This window comes from Calonectris borealis, chromosome 1 (assembly GCF_964195595.1).
Source record: "Calonectris borealis chromosome 1, bCalBor7.hap1.2, whole genome shotgun sequence".
Lineage (NCBI taxonomy): Eukaryota > Metazoa > Chordata > Aves > Procellariiformes > Procellariidae > Calonectris > Calonectris borealis.
Window position 1 is genome coordinate 135,592,695 of NC_134312.1, and position 23,206 is coordinate 135,615,900.

At 44.6% G+C, this 23,206-nt stretch overlaps 1 protein-coding gene across 1 annotated transcript; it reads left to right on the forward strand.

The window, feature by feature from the left end:
* The first annotated feature begins 362 nt into the window (after positions 1 to 362).
* Positions 363 to 22,499, forward strand: ACE2 (angiotensin converting enzyme 2). Its single transcript, XM_075134971.1, has 17 exons — positions 363 to 515; positions 2,435 to 2,528; positions 3,148 to 3,291; positions 4,617 to 4,729; positions 5,271 to 5,379; positions 6,113 to 6,210; positions 7,712 to 7,881; positions 8,935 to 9,161; positions 9,957 to 10,101; positions 11,655 to 11,753; positions 12,432 to 12,554; positions 12,908 to 13,080; positions 14,056 to 14,114; positions 18,303 to 18,403; positions 19,404 to 19,520; positions 20,781 to 20,975; positions 21,637 to 22,499. The coding sequence occupies exons 2-17, from the start codon at positions 2,456 to 2,458 to the stop codon at positions 21,755 to 21,757; spliced, it is 2,067 nt and encodes a 688-aa protein (XP_074991072.1). The 5' UTR covers positions 363 to 515; positions 2,435 to 2,455; the 3' UTR covers positions 21,758 to 22,499.
* Positions 22,500 to 23,206: the final 707 nt, after the last annotated feature.

Below are 23,206 nucleotides of genomic sequence, written 5' to 3' on the forward strand. Positions count from 1 at the left end.
TGTGCCCTTGCTTGTATCTGGTTTCTGTTAGGCACAGGTGGGTGAAGAAAAGCACTAAGGGAAGAATACGTGGTGATTTAGAGTAGCAGGGAACACAGCTAGGTGATGCTGGATCAATTATAACAAGCATGGTGTGAGGAGACGGTCCTGCTTTTTGCTATTTCCAAAGAAAAATGGTTATCTGGATGTGTGAATAAAACAAAGCCAAAAAGTCCTCCAAAAAGTGCTCAACCCGCAATCCACAGGTGGTCTCCACAGATGAAGTTCTCCCCAGAAGTAATGTTTTTGCCCACTGAGTACATCAGGCTGCTGCACATTTTGGCAGAGTAATTCAGGGTTTGTGTGACCCCTTTCAGAATGAGGCGGATGCCAAGTGGTCCGCATTTTACGACGAGGCCTCCAGGAATGCCAGCAGCTTCCCGTTAGCCAGCATCCAGGATCCTCTCACCAGGCTCCAGATCCAGATTCTCCAGGACAGAGGATCATCTGTGCTGTCACCGGAAAAATACAGCAGAGTAAGTTGCTGAATGTAGCTCATTTTTGTCGGGTGAGTTGAGCTGCCTCCCACAACACCCCCGAGCGAGGGCACGGTGCTGTCGCCACCCTGCTTGTCTCGGGATGATGCTGTCTCCCAGCGTCGGCACGGAGAGTTACCTGTACAGGGTGCTCATAGCAGAACGGGACTGGAGGGGTGGTCTGGCTTAGGAAGCTGGTTCCCGTTCAAGTCAGCAGTTTTGCCACGTAATCCGTGCAGTGAATTTCAGACACACACACGCCTCAGAGCTGTCCTTGCACAAGTGGCCAGATTAGTCATAAGAGGAAAAGAGGACCTGTGGTAAGTGCTTGGCTAAGTCCAGACCTAGGGCAATGAGCAGAAAGAGATGGGTGAAAGGACATTCAATGAGTCAAAAAGGTGGAGGTGGAGGAAGTCTTTTTTTCTCTGCACATGTTGCATTATCAGACTGTGAAAAAGGGGATGTTTCTATGCAGTGGGCATCCTGGGATGCCTGACATCGGGGAGGGTTGGTGACTTCCTTCCACAGAAAGCTGCTGAAGGCCAGTGAGATTTAGCAAGATTCATAACGAGATTTGACATTTTCACTGACAAGTTCATATAAAAGGCATGTATATGGATAACGATTATATGTGGAATTGGAGTGAGCAGCTATGCAAACTCAAAAGGGATTAATAACCAAACACTTGAGGGTTAAATTAGTTTCCTTTGCTGGAGATCAAATGGAAACATAGCATTGAGTGAAGGGATCCTGCAGTCCTGATTATAGGAGGATCCTGAGATTTTTCTGCTAAGATCAGCAGTGTTAACCACCGAGCAAGAAAAGCAGCGGACTGGCTGGATCTCCTGTCTGATCCAAATCAGATGTGTTTCTGGAAAGACAGATTACCTTGTTGGGAATGCTGACAGTTCATACAAACTTGTATTTATTTTGGAGCACAGCAGTGCACTGATGGTAATGCTGTCTCTGTTGAGGAGGTATTTTCTTCAGTATCCTCCCTGTTTAGACACTTGCAGTTTCCTAGATAAATGGCCTTTGGGGCTGAAATTGTTGATTCTTGCTTGAAAAGTGACTTTTTGTACAGTCTGGTGGGATTCCATAGGAATATTTAAGTATTATTCTCTGATACAAAAATTTCCCTGGGCGCCCGCTTATTTTAATGCTGACAGAGGTAAAGTTAGAGCTAGTCATTAACTACCCCTCCCACTGACCATTCTACATAGGTCTGATTTAAAGCTTTAAATGAGAAATAACATAGTCCTAAAGGAAAAGCTAAAAGCGGTGCATGTTTTTCTTGAGGTATGAAAACCTGAAAACATAACAAAAACCAAAAACAGCTATGTAGCATAGCTTCTGAGATAGAGCTGAATGATATCAGATGCATTTGGCCTTCAGCTGACCCAAGACATGAGCCATAACTTCTCTGTAATGGAGAATCAGCAGATCTATGCAATCAGCGTGATGTGATGTTAAAAACCATAAGCAACGGTCAGTCTGGCAGCATCTGCAGAAGGGGCCCTTTTTGCTGCCATTCAAAATCACCACCTACCTGGAAAGTTTAGGTGGGTCCACGCTTATGGAAGCACATTGCTAAAGTTTATTGTTTTATTGCTGCTGTATATTGATAGCTCTCTCGTGACAGTCTGTGCTCATTAAATCCAGAGCTCTGTCTGACTGGATATTAAGGACCTGTAGATTACGTCACATATTTGGGAGATTATCTGTCTTTTCCAGCTAGGTCCTGGTTCAGTAATGCATTTAGGCAAATTCTTTTATTAATCTCTACTGAGCTTAAATATATGCTTAAATGTTAAGCTGGTGGGTGAAGTGTTGAATCCAGCTCTTAAGGAATTAGCATAATTGGCTGTTATTTTGCACGGAGTGGGTTTCTAACGGGCTATCTTGCATCTAACTTGCAGCTGAGCACTGTGCTAAATACAATGAGTACCATCTACAGCACTGGGACCGTCTGTAAAATCACTGAACCGACTGAGTGTTTGGTGCTGGAGCCAGGTACGGTACTAACCACCGCCCCTACTGTGTCCTTTACACTGAGGGTTCAAAAAGAAAAAGCCCAAGGGTGGCTCCTGACAGTAAGAGAGCAGGCTGTCGTTTCAATAGATATATCCTGCTATCTAAAGCTTAGTCATAATTTAATTGCACCTTGCAGTTCAGGGACCTCCAGTGGGCCTGCTGCCCACGAGACATACTGTCTCCTACTTGTAGTAGATAAAATTCGGAGAGGGCTGCTCAGCTTGTGTGACAGCCTGCTTGTCACCTGGGGTTTGCCTACGTCACAGAAAGTCTATTTTTTCCCCTGTCATCAAAGTCTTGTTGGACTCAACATTGCGTTGAGGCCAGTCCCAAGAATGCTACCAACTTAAGGGAAGCTACTGCACAGAGAGCATTTAAGGGACTCATGATCTGCTCCATGTCTCTTAAAGAGAAGGGGAAAACCTTAAATCAGAAAAGGACGCAATAAAATAATGGGATATTTCAGTATATCAAATACAAAGTGTTTTCCTCTTAGTTCATGAAATTTCTTTTGCTTTGGCTCATTTGCCTGCTGTGAAAGAAAAATAAAAAGATTCTGCTTTTTCAAGGCCTAGTACTTATTTTTTTGTTCTGACAGGTCTGGATGCTATTATGGCTAACAGCACGGATTATCATGAGAGACTGTGGGCCTGGGAAGGCTGGAGAGCTGATGTTGGCAGGATGATGAGACCATTATACAAAGAGTATGTTGAACTTAAAAATGAGGTTGCAAAGCTTAATGGTAAGTCACAATTTTTTTTTCTTTTTTCTGGCTTCCAGAAATTAACAAACATAGCGCAGTCTTGCACAATTTGCACAGGAATTCAAAACCCGTACTTTTTTACACGTTGATGAGCAGCGCTTTGCACATAGTTTGCTCTGGGTGTGCACGTCGCGAAGTGAGAGGCAGTGCAGACAGGTGCCATTGACCAGACCAGAGGTCTGCCACCAGCCTGGAACAAAAGGGGGATGTCTTTGTTGGCACTTTTCCCAAATGCCATAATGCATCAGTGCCCTTCATTAGATACTGCCTTACCCGGAATTGCACTGCTTGTGACTTATGGGCAAGCACGCTCAATTTAAACAACTTCTGAGTGCTGCTGAGTTTTGGCAATGTCTCCTCTTTTCTGTCGGCCTTGACCTTCTTGCACCAGCCACAAGCAGTGGTACATTTATAAGCATTATGCCCTAACCAGAATGATCAGATTTGGTAGGCCTGGGCCAGCTGATGCAGCCAGGTGCTTAAAAAGGATTTTGCACTAAGGGAAGTGTGCTTCCAGTCAGAGATCTCCACACAAATCATAGGGAACTCTCTTTTCAAGGAACAATGGCAGGTGGCTGCTAATTTTCTTTGGCGATCTTCTAAAATAGCTTCTGAAGTAGCTACATCATCTGTCTCTTGGCCAAACTGCAGCTGTATCACCTGCTTTCCCATACTCCGTGTTTTGTGAAAATTGTCAAGCTGGAGCTAGACACCAGGAATAAGAAATTATAGTCCAAATAGTTACAGAGGAAAAAAACAAACATGAAGGAATGGTCATTATGACCTTCCTCCATACCACTAAGGAAGAGACCTCAGCTATGAGCCATTTCTACTCCAGGCTTGATGGAACTCAGTGGACTGGAAGACTTAGTGGAACTGGGAGCTAAATTTCAGTCCTGGTGTCTATAGCTGCCCTGGTGGTTTTGTTGCTGGAGGAGGGGGCCCATATTCAATGTCCACCAGCTTATACCTTCTGTGAGAACCCCTTAGTTCTGCCCTCCCTCATAGCCGCAGGAGTCAGGAGTGATGATTTCCTTTGACCTCCATCTCCAGCTGGAATGACCCTAATTATCAGATAACCATGACTGCAATTTCTGCGTTTCTTGGAAATCTCTTGTACCTGCATGTTCGTGGGATAGAGCATTGCGGGAGCACTCTCCTCCCCTCTAGACCCAGAGCATCTCATGCTTTGCTGCTGTGCTTTGGGGGAAAGGTTGCAGGTTTGCATGGGATCAGCAGGGAGCTGCACTGCTCCTGCAGACCTGAGCAGTGGTGTCCTGATGTGATGCATCCATGCTTTACAGGTTATTCTGACTACGGAGATTACTGGAGAGCAAATTATGAAGCGGACTATCCAGAAGAATACAAATACAGCCGTGACCAGCTGGTCGACGATGTGGAGAAGACATTTGAGCAGGTAGAGGCAGGAAAAAGCTCTCACCTGCGCCACAGGGTTGTGCTTTGTGATGGTGGGCTCACGTGTCGATGTTGTGAAGGAAGACGAGACCTGCTCTAAACTGGCTAATCTCAGTCTATGTGGGAGACATTGGGAGACATACATTACATTTTTACCTCTGCAGCCATTCTAGGACCAGCTTGGTTCCCTCGGGCTGTGCAAAAGGCTGGGAAAGAGGGAGCTCTGCAGATCCATGTCTCTCCTCCAGGTAGAACCCATGGGAGGAGGTATGTTTCCCATGGGGTAGATGGCATCCTTGATACTCCGCATCTAAAGTTAGCAATGCTCCCTCCCTTGTATCTCAGCAGGACTTCTGGGGTTAGGATCTGGACTCAGTGCTTGAGCCCTGAGGCAGGGGGTAAAGCTCAGCTGCAGGTTTGGGGTGCATTTACCTGCCGGGAGAATTTCGTCAGAGACACCTTTGAGGCTTTCTGTTTAGGAGGGATGAGTGGCGTAGAGCAAAGAGAAAATTATTTGTTTCCTTCTCCTCCTCTGCATCCAGATAAAACCTCTGTACCAGCAGCTGCATGCCTACGTGAGGCACCGGCTGGAGCAGGTCTACGGCCCCGAGCTCATCAGCTCCACGGGATGCCTCCCTGCTCACTTGCTGGGTATGTCAACACGGTCGTGTCATGCAAGCCTGACTTTGTACACAGGACAGTCACCTTCAAGGCACATGGGAACACAGTAATCTGCCTGTTTAATCAGGATATTAACAAACAGGTTACAGATAAGAGAAGGGGAGAGGAGAAATGGAGAAGTCGTCCCTGGCAGAGATGACACAGGTGCTTAGTAGCAGAGGCAGGTAGGGAAGGCAGGTGTCCTCCTCCTCGCTGGAGCTGGCGGCACCCAGCTCAAAACTCCATCTCCGGGCTGGGACTTCTCCCTCCCCTCTGCAGCACTTGTCTTCCTTAGAAATGGGAGTTTCAGAGAGACTTGTTTTTCCTTTTAAATCTTATCCTAAGCTCCCACATTTCATGACTTTGCTTTCAAAGCATGCAACATCAAGCTGCTGTAACTGTAATGTACATGAACACAGCAGCGGCAATCGCATGGACTAACAACATGGATGTTCAGGTGTGAATAGGCCTTTAGGAAGGTGATCAGTCCTGAAACGGTATTGTACAAGAATAGCTGATCTTGGGGAACAAAAGAATCTTTGATCTGAGTTTGACCTATGCGTGACTTCCCAGAACTGCTCCCCTCCACATCTGGATCGGACCTGTTTAAATGTACAGAAGTCTCTATTTATGACACTGCACGATTTATAGAACTGTCTGGCACTTTTGAACAATAGGTAATCAATCATTTAAAGTATTTGTATGTTTCTCTCTTTTTTTGAAGGTGATATGTGGGGTAGATTTTGGACAAATCTGTATGCCTTGACCGTTCCCTATCCAGCCAAACCAAACATTGATGTAACTTCCACAATGGTTGAAAAGGTAAGACATGCCTTTATGCAGTATGCATTATGTAACAAATCTGGATGGTATAAAAATTATACACCACATGTCAGCTGCTCTCTAGAAAACCATAGCTGCCCTAAGGCAGACACAGTGCCAGCAAAGCATTGCTTTCCGCGTTCTTTTTTGCTCTTCACCTTAATGTATTCATGCATTTTCCACTGTGTCTTTTCCCTTAGCTGTTCTCCTCTCTTTCTTCCCCACCCTCTTTGACTGGCTTAATCTTGGCTCCAAGTCCATTTTCCTCAGAGACACCTATCTATTAAGAGATATATTTCGTAGATATAAATATTTCAGGTCTCATGGAGTTGGCTGGTGTCAAATATAACCTTTGCCAGCCATTACCATAATCAAATAGTTTGTATATCGCAGGGGGTTTTTTGCCGGTCTTGTTTATTTGGATACAGCTAGGAAACTGCAATGCTGCCTCTTATCTTTTGATAACTGCATAGCACCATAAGGTCTGTGTTTGAGATCTGTAGTGCTAACAGCTGTGACAGCACCTTTACCAGACCGAGAGCATGGGTGAAGATAACTCTCTGTAGTCTTGCCTAAGCTTCACTCCTTTTATAAAATAAAAAGTGATCGGTGGAATTTGATTTCTGAAATGTGATTATTCACCTGAAATCTGCCCTCCTCTCATAAGGAGCACTCCATGCAAATGTTATGCTGGCAAGAGAAGGAATAGCTAAATTTGATTCATAAGCAGTTTGCACAAGTCTGCATTAATGTCACCTCTATTTTACAGTACTAACCCCCTTGTAGTCATAAATTTGTGTATATTGAAGTACCACCGTAAGGAGGGAAGCATTACTTACAGAGCCTCGGGGCAAAGGCTGGACTCATCCTTGTTGGTGGATGTGCCCAATTTAGGATTCTCATCCAACTGAGCTGTCTGCCACCTAAATCTCTGCAAAAACTCAGTCCAGTAAATGCAGAGCTCCTGCTATGTAAAATAATAAAACTGGTGAATGACAAAAATATTCTGGACATTAACATGTAATTACAATCTGATAAGCAACTCCTCTAGATACATTTGCCAGGTTTTATGGTTCTGGCCAAGATCTCCTCTCATGGTCATCTGCTGGGAGTGCAGCTCCGCACCCTCAAATGAGTTGTCCCCAACTGAAGTGGCTGAAGGGTTGGATCCTAGATCTGATATGCTACTGACAGGAATGCCTTTTTTATCTTCACTACCTTATCTTTTATTGAGGGCTTCTCTGGTCTGGGTCAGATGCTATCTGCTGAACCTCTGAGTGAAGAAACCTATTTTGTTTGAGTGGAAAACACTTAATTCCAGTTCCCAGCAGAATGTACAGAAGTGCCGAAGGCAGACACTACCGTCTTACCCTCAGTAATGCAGGTGCTGATCTGAAGTCGCTGGGAGATAAATATGAAATCAGCTGCCCTGTGTTAAGCCGGCTGTCGGGAACAGGCTCCGTGCAGAAGCAGTGGTTAATGGTGGCGTTGTCTCTTTCAGAAATGGGATGCAATTAAAATATTCAAAACCGCTGAGGCCTTCTTCACCTCCATCGGCCTCTACAAAATGACTGAGGGCTTCTGGAATAACTCCATGCTCACAGAGCCGACCGACAACAGGAAGGTTGCCTGCCATCCTACGGCATGGGATCTGGGGAAAAATGACTACAGGTACTGCAATTACTATGACCCCTTGTTATACTATCTCCTAGAACATTAATATTTTCACTAAAGGAGCACCATGCTGGTTTAAATTATAATTTTTCCTTATTTATTTTTTGTTTCTGGCTGATAAGAGGTGAAAGGAAGACAAGAGAGCAGGGATCTTGTGGGACTGTAAACCTTTCTGTGTAACTTTTTCTGTCAAGACCTAAGGACTACTCTCAAATTTAAGCAGAGAAGTGACTATTATTTATATGAATTAGAGAAATAATGACTATGTTGTAGGGCTTAAGGAATAAGCAGAAATGCGGGTGCTTGTGGATAGCAATGAGATTTGTGGACACCTGCACGTTCTGCAGCAATCTCACAGGGTCCCTGTGTAGCAAGTGAAAACCTCCTGAGAGCCCACCATCTATCTTCAGCAGATATATCCAGTTTCATGAAAATCCATCAATCTCTTCCATATTTGGGAAAGGAGAGTGCCAGCAAGTTCCCACACAGTGAAGTCTCCTGGGGCAAATTCTGTCCCCTCTTGCAATCCCCGCAGTTACCTGGGGAAAGAGGCTGGTCCCCAGCAGAGCCTTAGTGAAAGCTGCCAGCCTCACACCTCACACCTCGGCAGTCTGGGGAAGGTGAAAGGAAATCCTATTTGGAAGAAGATCCTTTGTTAACTAGTACCTACATGAGGATGAAGTAGCAGGAGTCACCGACACACAGGTTTTTTTACACTGCTGTCTGCCTAAGTTTGATGGTGGGTACTCACTCCAACACACACAGTGAGTTTATCGCCAAGTTTCAGACAGCAGCTGCTTCTCGCAAAACAGCAATTTTTTCTTACTCCCAGCACAGTTTCAAGGTAGCTGAAAGTGTTTTGCCAAGATGCCCTCCAAGCCTTACTCTTGCAGGAGAAACTGCACCCCATGCTAGGATGTGGCCGCCGGGGTTTTGCGAGGGGCGAGGGGCGTTCGCAAGCTTTGGAGACTGCTTTGCCCCATGGTTGTGGCAGGCAGGGCTCGGGCAGCACCATCTCTCTATCTACAAACACTTTGCTCCGACGTGCAGGATCAGGATGTGCACCAAAGTGACCATGGACGACTTCCTGACCGCGCACCACGAGATGGGCCACATCGAGTACGACATGGCGTACTCTGAGCAGCCCTACCTGCTAAGAGATGGCGCCAACGAGGGTTTCCATGAAGCAGTAGGTGAAATTATGTCACTTTCTGCAGCCACTCCTCAGCACTTGAAATTTCTTGACCTCCTAGACCCAACTTTCCAAGAGGATAAAGGTAAATAAATGCATAAATATTATATATTTAAGTGAAAACACTTGCAGGCCTTACTTTGCAGTAGAAGATCGTGTCTGCAAGCTGAGTGAGCAACTGAGAGGCTTCTGAAAATCCTACCCCACCAACTTACCAGAAATACTAATTTTTCCCAAATTGCATGATGAACCAAGGAACACTACTTAATAATGCCACTACATAATTTAGAAACAAATAGCTAGCACTTCATTACCTTCAGCACTGAACAACTTATCCCAAAATCTTCACAGTTCTTTTGGATGAGCCTCTAATAGTCTTTTCAATTTCTGTTGCATGAATCTGTACATATCTCTACCAAGATAAGTGTTTAGCAGTTCAAATGAAACTGAAGCGTTAAGATTTACATCTCCCATTTAAGTGAATATTGAGTGGACAGCGTAGGTAGGCCCTCATTATAATCCGTTTTGTCTTGCTTCTCTGAGTATTACCTTATAAGGATGGAGATATACCAAAGTCCTCAGCTCAAAATTCCGCAGAGTCTGGGAGGGTTTTCAATGGAGGATAATGACATGTAAATGCCAAAGGGTTAGGTTATTTAAGCAGTCAAGGGAAAAGAAAGAGAGACAAAACTGTATACAATACTTAAGTGATCTTTTCTCATGTTTTTTTTCAGTAGTATTCTTCCTTCCACTTTTTCCTTAGTGAAAATCTGTAATTCAAGCCAGATGTAAGCATTAGCTGTAAAAGGAAGCAACTTTAGCTGTCTAATCAGGTACTAATTGCTACCATAACCATTTCCTTAACTACTTCTCTCTTCAGAAACTGAAATCAACTTTCTGCTCAAACAAGCGCTAACGATTGTTGGAACAATGCCTTTTACTTACATGCTGGAGAAGTGGAGGTGGATGGTGTTTAGGGGTGAGATTACAAAGCAGGAATGGACAAAGCGGTGGTGGGAGATGAAGTAAGTTTGAAAAACAAGGAGGATTTTTTGCAAAGGATCCTGCAAAACCATCCCTTCCTAGTTACTCAACATACTGAGGTGCCTGTGCCCTCTGTAGTGCAGGATCTGTCTCTCTACAAAGCCCAGTAGAGTGCCAGGTAGAAACGCTCAACGTGGTGCAGACAACGTATGCAAGCCACGTAACCCCATTAGCACTGTGTTCAGCCCCGGGTAGTTTACCCTGCCTCTCGGCAGACTTTCTCCTCATTTTTAATGTCAGCTTCTCTGATAAAGACAGCCCATGGCCTTTGCATGAGATGTTCCAGGTCCCAGGATCAACATTGCCGTCCCCCCGACGCATGCCCCAGGACATCTTCATAGCTTAAGTACAGCCCTTCCCTAAGTCTCATTGGGCGTACGCTCTGGTTTGCTCGCCACCTCCTTAAGGACAAGTGGAAAGTGAAGTTCATCATACTTGCCAGCCTGAGAAGCGTACAGATCTCAATCTACCAAATATCTGTGCGCACTTCTCTGCTTTGCATTTCCTCCTCATTCTATAGCGGTTTTGGAGGCAAATTGTCTGAAAGACTCCAGACTGAGTCTTTCATCTCTTATGGATTGAGATACCACCTTTCTCAGTCAAGAAAATACAGTTCCCTTGGCAAGCAACATCCAGAGATGCCTTTTCAGATTATCCCCACCAGCCAATCTATTTTCAGCTCCCTGGAGCTCAAGATTAAAAGCGGTTTGATTCAGACTAGATTCTGTATTTCCTGGGGTGGTTAACATGGGGGCAGAAAAATACAAAGAAACCAAACAAGCCCCACACTGAAAATGGAGTCTGCATTCTAACATGAACACAAACAGTGAGCCTCCATCAGCAAACAAAATCTATAATAAAACTTGATATAAGCAAGCCTCCTGACCCACTGTAAAAATCAGTCAGCTTTGATTTATTCAGAAGTAGCAGAGATGTCAGAGAAACGGAGAATGACAAATTGTTCAGGGAAGCTTATCACATCTGTTGTAGCAGCACTGCAAAGCGCTCTGCTGGAACAAGACCTTGAAATACAGGTTTACGGAAAATATTTCCATGTAAGCTTATTACCATTTTCAGAAATTAGGGCATGGGTTTGTTTCCATAGTACTGCTCAGGAAACATGCTCTCAGGAGAGGAAAATAAAGAGAAACTTCATCTCCAGCCCAGTGGCACAGCAGGCCGTACACCTTTTGGGTCACGCAATCTCTGCACACCCTTACCCAAGGATGGGCCAGGGCATGAGATGTGTGTGAAGCTCATGTCTAGATTATTTCACACCACTAATTACTCCCTGCACACCCTGCTATCATACAAATCCTTTCCTTGCACCATCGGTTTCAAAGCAGCTTCTTCTCTGTGGTCTCCAGCTGTGGAGTAGTACTCATTTGGGGTTACTGGGAGCTGTATATACTTCTTGTGTTTGGAAGTGAGAGAGGTGCCCATACGTATCAGACAATACAGAGGAAGAGCAGGGTCAGATTATTTTTCTTTATTATCTATTAATGGAAATCCTGTGTTTTTCTTTCATCCCCAGGAGAGAAATTGTTGGCGTTGTCGAACCCATCCCTCATGACGAAACCTATTGCGACCCTGCGGTGCTGTTTCACGTGGCCAATGATTACTCATTTATAAGGTAGCTCCATCCTTGCTCAGTGTTTAATTCATTACTTACATTTTGGGTACAGAACAAGCCCCGACTACCTAAAACATCTGCTGGAGTGTTTCAGGACACAATCTTATTTTGGTTAAAGTTCTGCGTGAAGGTCCTTGATTTCAGTGGAATTTTTTCTGTGGACATCAGGGGCTGCTCCATAGCAATCTCTGAGCAGCCAGGAGGCTGCTGAGCTTCTTACCAAGCAGAGAAGCTTCGTGCTGCCATCAAACTGGTGGGAGCACATCTGTATGAGGTGCTTGCCTCTTGGGGAGACAGCGTGCCCCGTACCACTGTCACTTGGGCCATGCACATGCAGCCCTGAAGCCACGAACTTTGGACGCCCCTCTGTGTCCCAGCTGCCTCATTTTAGAGGGCTCAGCCAGAGCGGAGAGTTGGGCCTTAAAAACCTTACTCACTCCTGGTTTATGTGCCAGCAAACAGCTTTGCGGCTCTTCTGCTGCATTTGATCTTGGCATTTTGTTAAATCTGCATTAGTGCAGCCTATAAATATCAGCTGGCCTCCCTCCCTGCAGTCCAGCCTCCCAAGCAGGAGTGCTGGCTGACACAGCAGAGATTTCCAAAGGCCCAGGGCTCGGAGCCTTCCTTGCCAGACGACTAACAAAACCTGTGCCTTCTTTATCCTTGCCCTTCCTTTAGGTATTACACCCGGACCATCTACCAGTTCCAGTTTCAGGAGGCACTTTGCAAGGCAGCTAACCATACCGGCCCTCTTCACACATGTGACATTACCAACTCCACAGCAGCTGGTCAGAATTTGAGGTAACAAAGCAAATTTCTCACACATAATAAATAAAAAAGCCTAATTCATCCTTGAAAGCTTCTGGAATCAATGAGATTGCACCAAGAATGAACTTTGCCTGAAAATTTAGCATATGTCTACTCAGTTTATTTTGACAAGTTGACTAAATTTGTGTCAGCTGAGGATCTAAACATCAAAGGTTTAATTGCCTGTTAATGAGAAAATAATTTATTTTTATTAATAGGAATGATGGGAGGAAGGAGGGAATTCAGAAGCAAAAAAGAAAACTTTGATACTGATTGCAGATTGTTTTGCTAGATGTCTAGATGGAACATGACAATAACGTGTATTACCTCTCCTTCCACATACACAGACAATTGCTTGAATTAGGCAGATCCAAGCCCTGGACTGAAGCACTGGAAAGCGTAACAGGAGAGAAATACATGAATGCAGTGCCCTTACTCCACTACTTCGAACCTCTATATAAGTGGCTGCAAAAAAACAACTCTGGCAGATACATTGGTTGGAAAACAGACTGGGCTCCATGTACGTACGGCTTGTGGGTGAATTAAGGACACTCGTTAATCCTCACAACCCTTGACCAGCAAAGTCCCTCTCTCTTGCACCTGGTGAAGGCTCTTCTCCCTATGGAAACAGGGTTATGGGAAATATACGCCAAGCAGTAAGTTGTATTCCTAGGAAGGCAGACTGGCTTCCTTATGGCCAAAGCTGGAGAAGTCAGCACTCATGGGATTTGTCACAGCCTCACCCAGTTTTCAGAAATAAGGTTTTTTTTTTTTTAATAGTGGCAGCGCTGAGAGTGTGGGATGGCTGCGCAGAGGGAAGAAAGACCAGAGGCTTGGACTTGTGTGGTGCTTGCTTGCCTGAGAGCGGTGCGCCTGTTCTGCAGGGCTGGGAGCCACTGGTCCTGGGAGCCAGAGGACCCTGAGCTGGGGGCGCAAGGGCAAACCAGTACAGAAAAATTACTACTATGTTGTTTGCTGTCACGTGCTAGTCAAAGAAGGGAGCTCAAGGGGAGGAAAAGGAGGAGACTGTGGAAAAATGCATTTTTCAGCCTATTGTCATGACATGGAGTGTTGACCCACCCAGGTTATATTTGTGTAGTCACTGTCAGTACTGGAGAGCACCATAACTCTTACAGTGCTGTGCCAGTCTCTAATGGCGGGATTCACCTAACCAGACACCAACATCTGCATCTGAGCTGCTCATTCCCAATGGCGGGAAAGGCATTTCCTTTGGGTGATGTCTAGAGAAGACCAGAGGACTGCACTCTAGAAGTGTTTGCTCTTTCTATCTACTACAAAGCCAGACTTGGGTGACTGACAGCTCAGATGCAGATGTTTGCAGTAGAGGTGGCTGAAGGGAAACAGGATCAATCCCACCAAGCTGGCCGGGGGAGCAGGGGAACCTGTAAGGAAACTCTAGCCATCCCAGCATTTCCCAGGGACAGACTTTCTGTCGCTGCAGCTCTGACGCGGCCCTTGTTTCTTTTTAAACCAGATTCTGACAATGCCATCAAAGTGCGCATCAGCCTGAAGTCAGCACTGGGGGACCAAGCGGTAAGTGTGTTTGCGCTGTGGCACTCTTCCCATTGCTCGGACAACCGAGATGTTGTGCTAATGGCTCTCAGAAAATAAGGCAGGGTATAGCTGATCTTTGTGTCTGAAGAGTGGCATGAGCTCAGGTGAAAGGTTATCACATAAAAGATGTCTCATCTCAGTTTGTGGTCAAGACTCCCTCTACAGTTAGTGGAGGGACCTCTCCAGGGAGTGATCCCACCCATTTAAGAAAGACATCTCAGCTAGATGAGTTGAGTTATTCTGTGGAGGTACCAATCATTTTTTACCTGCTACACGACAGGCCTAGAGGGCTAGCATAGGGGAACCCATGTACCTGAAAATGGTTATATTTTTCCCGGTTATGCTGATGTGTCTGAATAAAGTCTCTACCTAATTTCTTCTAATTTCCATTATCATGGCTATGGTGGCTGCCTTCAGAAGTTATTATTAGAGCAGCTACTTCACATTTAAATGTGGGGCTAAAGCAGATGGGTTGAATCCCACTCTCTATTCTCAAATGCTCTTGATTTCACACTGAAATACTTCTGTCAGCACTTTTATAGATTTTTGTTTGCCTGTTTGCTGTAATTTTTCCAGGCCCTGATATATTCGGCTGCCTCCCTGCCCTCCAACCCTTATGCAGAAACAGCTTTGTTATAAAGATAGTGGGGGGCAGTGCAGCTGCTTCTGTTTCAGATGAGAAGAAGGGCTTTCATTCCCAAGAGCTTGTCTGCTTTCCCCAATTACACCAGCTGGTCCAATAAAATGTATTACAGCAACCGAAAAAACTCATCAAAGCCAAAGATGACTTTGAAGATTTTAAACAGAGCATTGGCTTAGCCCATCTGCTTAACCCAGGCTGAAAATTTGCTCCTTATTCTAGCTGTGCCTCTTTATGCTAATCTCACGGGGGCAGCGTAGAAGGCCTAAATGCAGACACTTCATTCCTGTTAATAGCCATTTTCACCTTGCAGAACGTTAGTAATTTTCCAAGAACGAGTATGTCATCAGGCAGTGCGTCAGAGCCTATTGGACTAGCAAGGACAATACCACGGGCTCATTTTTCATATGAATTGATGCTCTCGCTTCTATCACTCGCTCACATCCAAACCCCACTGGAATTTTATTGCTTCCTAGACCGCTGAGTCGAGTTAGATACAATTCAAAACTGATATCAACAGTATGAAAAGGTTCCATATTACAACACATTTATTAGTCATTATGGTTAATGTTTATCTTAATACCATTTTTATGCTTGCCTTTTGCCATCATAGTCTTTTGTTGTGCAATTGAGCAGCTGTAAAACAATCTCATACAGATTACTTAATTTGAATTATTGTATGGACGGTAGGTTCCTAAGCTCTGAAGAGCAAGCCATGCATTTTCCTCTCAAAACCAGTCCACGTCACCAACTTGCAAGAAGCCTTTCTGCCTCCCCACAAATTTCCCTTATGCTGAGCGCCTGGGGACGTGACTCTGAATGCTGGTATGCCAGCAGCGGGTAATGGTATATGCATGAACTGGCACAGAGAAAAGGCAGGGGGAACCTCGGGCAGGAATCTCAGCCTGGCTACACAGAGCAATACATTTTGGCTGCTTTATGCTGCTCACAGTGCACAGAAGCCGGGAACCCAGTGCAACTGTTTGTTTAAGATGTATTTGGAGCTGCTTTGCACCATTAGGACAGCAGAAAGCATTCTGAATATGCCAGCAAATCTTTCTGTATTTCTGCTCTTTAGCATCAGATAGAGCAGAAAGGGAAAGGCCCCCCCCTCTTCTGCAGAGGGAGCTTCCCTGGGGGGGCAGCGGGGGCAGCTGCAGCGCACGCAGGCAGTCCTGCACCTCCTGGCTACATACCCGGGCTGTTACCAGCAGGGAAGATTCAACAGCCCAAAGTTCTGGCAAATTAAGCATCTAGACTCACGGATGGGCTTACGCCAGCTGTGCCAGAGCGTGTGCTGCCGCAGTTACCCTGCTAATTGCTCTCAGGCTGATGAGATTAAAGCTGCAGCTGTAGCATTGCTGGATCACCAGTGTAGCTGATGAGACTGAGACACCCACAGCTTTGCTTCAGCTGCGGCTTTGTGAAAGTGCCCTCCCGAGGGAAACTGCTACAAGATCCCCACTGAATCAGTCGGGATCTGCCTTATTTAAAATAAAGGGTTCCAGGAGTGCCAGTCCCCTGACCACCACTTGAAAACGGGACCGCTCTTCAAGCATTAATTCAAAATTCCCCACTGGGTCAATGTCGTACGTGTGATTGCATTGTAAAAGGCTGGCACACAAGACGGTGTTGGGAAATGGAGAGCTGTCAGCCTGCAGGCATTTTGATGTATTTTACAATGGAAAATCCTTTTTTGAATTAGAGGCCAGACTTACACTGTCTTTCAAGTCACACGTGGGATCTTGAAGGGAACACGCTATCAGAGAGCAGAGGCACTTGGCAAAGTTCATTTCGCTCTGAAAGCGAAGTAGCCTCTGTAACGAACAGCGAGCTCCGAGGTAGGTTTCTGAGATGCCTGGGGAAGGCGTGTGGGTAGTCATGACTCAAACACAGATCAGAAGCCAGCTAGGTACTTCCCAGCCACACAGCCTGTAATGGTATTTATAAAGGCACAGTGGCAATTAAAATACATTAGACTTAAAAAGACAAAGTATACGCCATGGAAACAAGTAAATGATTAAAAAGCTAAGATGCTAAGTACAGAAAGCAGCAGTAGAGGAATCGAGCTCAATTAGCTCCCGGTTAAAAAAAAAAAAAAAAAAGCACTGCAGAGCCTAAAGATGTTGGGGATAAATGAAAAATGGAGACCCCCCCCCCACAGGAGCATCGTAGGCTGTGACGGTGAACACTGCCAGCTGCCGGAGACAAGAGCGGTAACGAGGAGAGTGCTTCAGCGCAGGGCTTTGCCTGCCGCCCATCAAGCGGGGAGAAAGCCGGGGGCGTTTGCCAAGGCAGAGGTGACTCAGCTTCAGGCCTCGCTAGCGGGAGCAGCCAGCGCTGGCACAGCCCCTGCCCTCCGCACGCCGCCGGGCTGGGGCCGGGGCCTGCTCGGCCAGCGGGGCCTGCGGGCCACCCGCGGCCTTCCTGGCGCCCGATCCCGCACGGACTGAGAACAGCTCTTTCCTCCCGCGTATTTCTCTCTCTTCGTTTTATATCGGTGTCAAGGGGAGGACAGGGTTGAAAATGTAGCTGGGTTTTATAAAGCCTCTTACAACAGAGCTGCCTTCTACCACACCTTCCCGAATGATACTCGAGAAAGTCAGGAGCTGTGTAAAACTATCACGGACAGCATTTATAGGCATTCCTGCTCGGGTACCGTAAACGCAATCAAATCTAGGCCTTCGGGGGATAAAAACATTTGCCACAGATTTCAAACGGGAATTTTCTCTTCGTGCACACGCGGTGTTGCACAACAGACCTGCTGCATTATCAGCTCCTGCGGTGGTTTTTGCCCCCTCTACAGCTCTCAGTTCCTGCCCCAGAGAAGCTGTTTTTGACTTCCACTGCAAATAGCTTCGGACTCATAAGGCAGGCCAGGAGGAGCCTGCACACAGGCAGTGCATTTTTTATATCACCTATCTATTCTCCAGGGAAAAACAACAAATATATGCCTGCTGCAGAGACACCGATGCAAAGAGTTTTTTATCGAAACAAAACAAACCCCAAACAAAAATCCTAGCTCATCAAGCAAATAAGTGAGCCACCTTCACACAACCCCACCCCAAAGTTTCTCCTCCTTAAATGAACAGGTCTGCAAATAAAATTCTGTGATTAAAACAAGATCTAAATTATGAAATCTTTAGACTTTAAGCAGAATGTACAATATTCCTAATCGTAGGAATAATGTTGCTCCTGTTGCCTTTGCTCCCCGTAAGGCAGGGAGATGGGCTGGGAGTGCAGCATCTTCAGCAGCCCCACTGCTGAAGGTAGGTACCAGAAATTGCAGAGGGACAGCATGATGCAGTGTCTGGCAGCGGGGATGCCTGCTTGATTATTCTCCTGCAAAGCGCCCAGATTAACATCGCTAAAAGGTTTGAGTAGGTTCCTGAAATGCTATCGTGGCACAAATAAATAATACTGAAGTGCATGCCAAGCATTATAATTGCTATTTCTTTTTTAGAATGATTTCTTAGTGTCAGATAACTTGCCATCTCTGATGAATTTCTCTTGTGCTGTTTTTGCAGTATGAATGGGATGAAAGCGAGCTCTTCTTGTTCAAGTCATCCATCGCCTATGCCATGAGAAAATACTTTGCAGAGGAGAAGAAACAGGAAGTTAACTTCCAGTGAGTGGCTTGCTTAACTGTGCCGGCTCTGTCCATACTGCTTCTGGTTCGCTAGCTAATTGGTGGAATTAAGTGTGCCTTCTGTCAAATATAAAGTGATAGCAAACAATGTGAAACATTAGCTGGTTGTAAAAGGCAAGATGCCAGCTTGGTTACATGCTGTCTTTTCTCTTCACTCAGGATTCTGAAGCTTAGGAGTAACGTGCTAAAGCTAGGTAACTTCAGTGGATGCAGAAGGCTTTGTCTCCCACAGCTTATCAGTGGTAGAAGTGAGCCTTGAGAATTTGTGCCCAACACCTGTATGGGAATATCAGGGAAGATATATTGACTAGAAAGAAAAATTTCTAACAATGTACGTGTATGAATGTATGAATGTATGTGTACTGAATATCCAAGAGGTTTTGGGCCAAGGAAAGATAAACTTATTGACTATAAAGCACTAGAATTCTGTGCAGACTTACTAATCTTATCTAGGTTCACTTACAAACATAAAATCTATCATCTGAGATTGATTTTGGTATGAAAAACAACCCTTTTTATTAGGTCTCTTCAAAAATTTTCAGAAGCTATCCACTTAAGCTATTTGATATTACTTTATAGCACATCAGTCATGTAACATCTAGGATCTACTCCCAGCAGAATATAAGGAGAAGGATTTTTTTTTTTTCACTTGATACTTCGTACCTCACCTCATTCATGAGACCTGCTCCAAAAACTCTCTGTTCTGCAGCTGATTATGTGCTTTGGAAAATTACGCCAAGGATTGCCTTAAGTACGGGGTAGACTCTCTCCATCTAAAGTTACAAATTAGCACATAGAGAAAGAAATTCTGTCAGGAAAATTGATTTCACTTCCCAGTTGAGGTCATGAGGAAGCATTCACTCAGCATAAACTAACCCCCTGGCATCGCTGATCAAACACAACTGTTCACTTGCCCGAATTTAAAGCTAATGTCATCTCAACAATTAAAAAAACCCTTTCTCTTCTGTTTCTCATTCAGGACTACAGACATTCATGTTGGGGAACAGACAAAAAGGATCTCCTTCTACCTTACTGTCAGCATGCCAGGTAATATCAGTGATACTGTGCCCAAAGATGACGTGGAAAATGCCATCAGGTGAGATTTTGCTCTCTGGGAGAAAAAAAAAAAAAACAACCAGGTGAAAGGGTGGAAGGTAAAGCAGTGCTCAAGTCAGCTGAGGCAGAAGGGGTGATAAGAAAGTCAGTTCTGCAGTTAGCATGGAAATAGTGGGATGAGAGAAACTGTTATGACAGAAAGAAAAAAGTCCATCTATCTGACGGTGTCTTGGACAACAGCCAATGTAAAATGCGTCAGGGGGCTTGTAAAACTGCCAGAACACACCTAATTGCGTCATACCTTGCCAGAAAATATCATTGCTCAAACTTTAACAGGAACTGTCTTATATTCTGAAATACAGAGCACAGTAACGGTGTGTGCATGCACGCGTGTTTTCTTTCTCTCGTTAGGGAAAATTCAGTGCAAGAATTATTGTTAGCAAGGACTCCAGAATAATGATGTATTAGAAAGACAGCCATATGTATTTGATTATACTGAAAAGAAGAGGTCAGAGCAGGAGCTAGTTCCCCACTTACAGGTGGGAAGAAGAAGAATGAAGAGCTCTTTTATAGCATAGTATGACACCGCTGTAAGTCATTGCTGTAAAAATGATAAGTAAAACTGCAACTCTGCAGATGGTCACGGATACTGTACAGTGGGAAATGAAGAGGGCACAAATCTAAAAGCAGCAGCAACATGAGATGGGGTTGAAAAAGCAGTGAGATAAGTTGGTGAACCAAAGAAGAAGAATATGTCTATGAAAGTCACTATCTGGTTAGCACTCAACAGCAGAAGTTGTTCAGGAAAAAACAGGGCACAGAAAATACACCAGGGAAAGGGTTTTCAGGGCAGTGAAAACCACAAGAATCAAAACTATGAAAGACTGTAGGAGGGAAACAGGTAAGAAGACGTCAAAGCTGTGGTTTTCTGTCACATATTCAAGAAACTTAGGGATAGCCAAAAAACTTAGGGTAAAGAGAATGAGAGGCAAAATGCAAATAGAGAAGATCAGAAGGCTGTTTGCCTCATTTTGATAAATGTTAAGGCTGAGTTTAAGAGTTCATAGAGTGTCTGAACATGTCAGTTAAGCTGTAACAGGTTAAGGGCTTAAGTTACTGTGGTTGTCACTCACTGCCCCATCCCAGAAGGAACATGGGTTTACCAGTACCTCCTGTGCCGCCTTTTCAACTGAGCAGTTCAGGGGAAGCTTGGCACACTGGAGATTTGTAAAACAACTGAAAACTGTTTGTTTCCTTCCAATAAAAATGTGAAACTCTTTGAATTTGTTCTTGATGGCAGGATGTCTCGGGGACGAATCAATGAGGCTTTCAAACTGGATGATAACACGCTGGAGTTTGTGGGCATACTTCCAACCCTGGCCACACCTTATGAACCGCCAGTTACTATCTGGTTAATTATATTTGGGGTGGTCATTAGCCTGGTTGTCGTTGGAGTTATTGTCTTGATCATCACTGGGCAGAGAGATCGCAAAAAGTGAGTAATATTTTTGATACCTATGATCATGACCACTGGGAGACGTCTGATGATTGAATCATCAGGGTGCTTACAAATAGGCTGCCAAATCTAACTGAAGCAAGTTAAAGAGTTAAAGCTTATTATCCCCCTCCCATCAACAGTGATAGCTAAAGGTTCAGCTCCCTGCTTTTCAGTGCACGGCAGCTTTGGCAGCTTGGTGCAATTTCCCCATCATCAGCAGTTTAACCAAGGCAGCTGGATGCTGTGGCTGCAGGGAGCCGCACCGTGGCCAGGCGTCTGCCAACCCCGCTGCAAGGTGAATGGAGTGACCTGCTGGGAACACAGTGCCTTCTCCGACAGCAGAGTTGCCCACATTCATCAGTACCTGCAGTTTTCAATAATCTTGTTGGAGGCTGTCCTTACATTACATTACTGTAATGTAATTTTCCTTAAATTATTGCATTAACAGCAATATAGCTGGGTTGGTTTTCTATGTCTCTCCGTTAATGGGGTTTCTAAGAACATAGTAAGTTTGCCACAGTTCCCCTTAAAACCAAAACAACTCCTTTTATATAAATATTCCCACTTAAACACAGTATTATTTACAGTAGGGGATTCTAGGGATCCAGAAGGACTTGAACAGAACAGGGGCTTCTAATAAAATGAATTTTCATTACAGGAGAGCGAGGGAAAGTAGGAGTGAAGCAGGATCAAACTGTGAAGAGGTGAACCCTTACAATGAAGAGGGAAAAAGGAACATGGGTTTTGAGCCATCTGAAGAGACACAAACATCATTCTAGAAGACAAGGGTACACTAAGGGTTTCTGGGTTTTTTCATTTCACGTTAACAATAAAGCCTAGCAAGGACCAAAACAGTATGGATGTCATCAAACATAATGTCTTCTGGTTGACCGTTAATCCACTGGTTCATAGACAACAGCAACCAAATCTGCTGTTTATGTGGTAACTAGAAAACATGCAAAAATTAAAGATATGTATGTCCTGTGGCTTTTCTATGCATTATGTGCATAATCTTACACACTATTTGTGCTGCTTTTTGTAAGTGTGCTGCATCCAACTTCTCTTTGTTTCCTCTGTAATGAGATACAAAAGCTTGGAAGTATACAGTTGTATATACACAGATCAAGACAGACATAAGAATAACTCACATACTCCTAATGCCCTTGAGGAACATCTTGATCTTTCCAGACGGAGACCTCAAAAGTGTATCTAACAGACAGTGAGGAAAAAACCTGACCGCCAGAAGAACCTTAGTGATGAAGAACTCAATTTGATATGAAATAACTGCAATTTTTGCACCTTCAGGAAATCTGTATCAATGTAAAATAGATACTGGATGAAAACTAACAAGCACTGGAACTTTGTTAGGAAGTTGTAATATAAGTTATTTTTCTAACTGTTGGCTTGATAAGTATTGTAGAGACCAAGTAGCCCATGCTCCCTCAAAAAAAAAAAAAAAAAAAAATTAAAAGATCTCTGTGTTTGTTGTAATCTAAAAATGGAATAAACTTCCTTAATACTAAATGATCAAAGTTCTTTTTTTTTTCAGTACCTTAGCCATTGCCTCCACTATTACAAATACTGCATTAGAAATACTGCATACTACAAATACAAATTACACTATCATATACAGGGGCAGTAGATTGAGGCTTGAGAGGTTCAGGTTGCACCTGAAAAAGAAAAGCTGTTCACAAGGAGGGTAGTGCAACACTGGAATAGATTGCCTATTCCATGCTCTGCGAGAGGCAAAGGATCTCCACCTTTAGGAGTGTTCAGAGCTCAGGTAGGCAAAGGTATGGCTGATCGAGTGGTGGGGTCAGTCCCATTCTAAGCGAGAAGTTTGGCTAGATGACCTCCAGAGGTCCCTTCCAGCCAGCACTTCTATGATTCTGTGTCTTGTAGGTCCTGTGCTACACCTGCCACCATGCCAGTGCAGTTGTTTTGTACACCCCAGGGTCACTGAAAGGCACAAGGTGTCTACCCAGTCCTGCGTTCTGACAAAAAGCCATAGCAAACACGAGCCTGCATGAAAAACATTCAGCAAATGCATGAACTCTTAAACTCATGGGCCTCCAAAATTATCAGGAACTGTAGAAAGCAGTTTAACACATATCTGAAAGCATACACCTGGACTCTGCGGGCTCACAAAACGCTATCCTAATGCTCCACACTCATTTCCTATTTAAGAGACAAGACCCTTAAATGAGACTGTTCAAAACAGTAGGTAG

Excerpts from the sequence above, each read along its gene's own strand:
- ACE2 (XM_075134971.1), top strand. The coding sequence starts at position 2,456 with ATGAGTACCATCTACAGCACTGGGACCGTCTGTAAAATCACTGAACCG. Across the intron at positions 6,211-7,711 it reads CTTCCACAATGGTTGAAAAG|AAATGGGATGCAATTAAAAT; the intron begins GTAAGACATGCC and ends TGTCTCTTTCAG. Across the intron at positions 14,115-18,302 it reads CAGCACTGGGGGACCAAGCG|TATGAATGGGATGAAAGCGA; the intron begins GTAAGTGTGTTT and ends CTGTTTTTGCAG.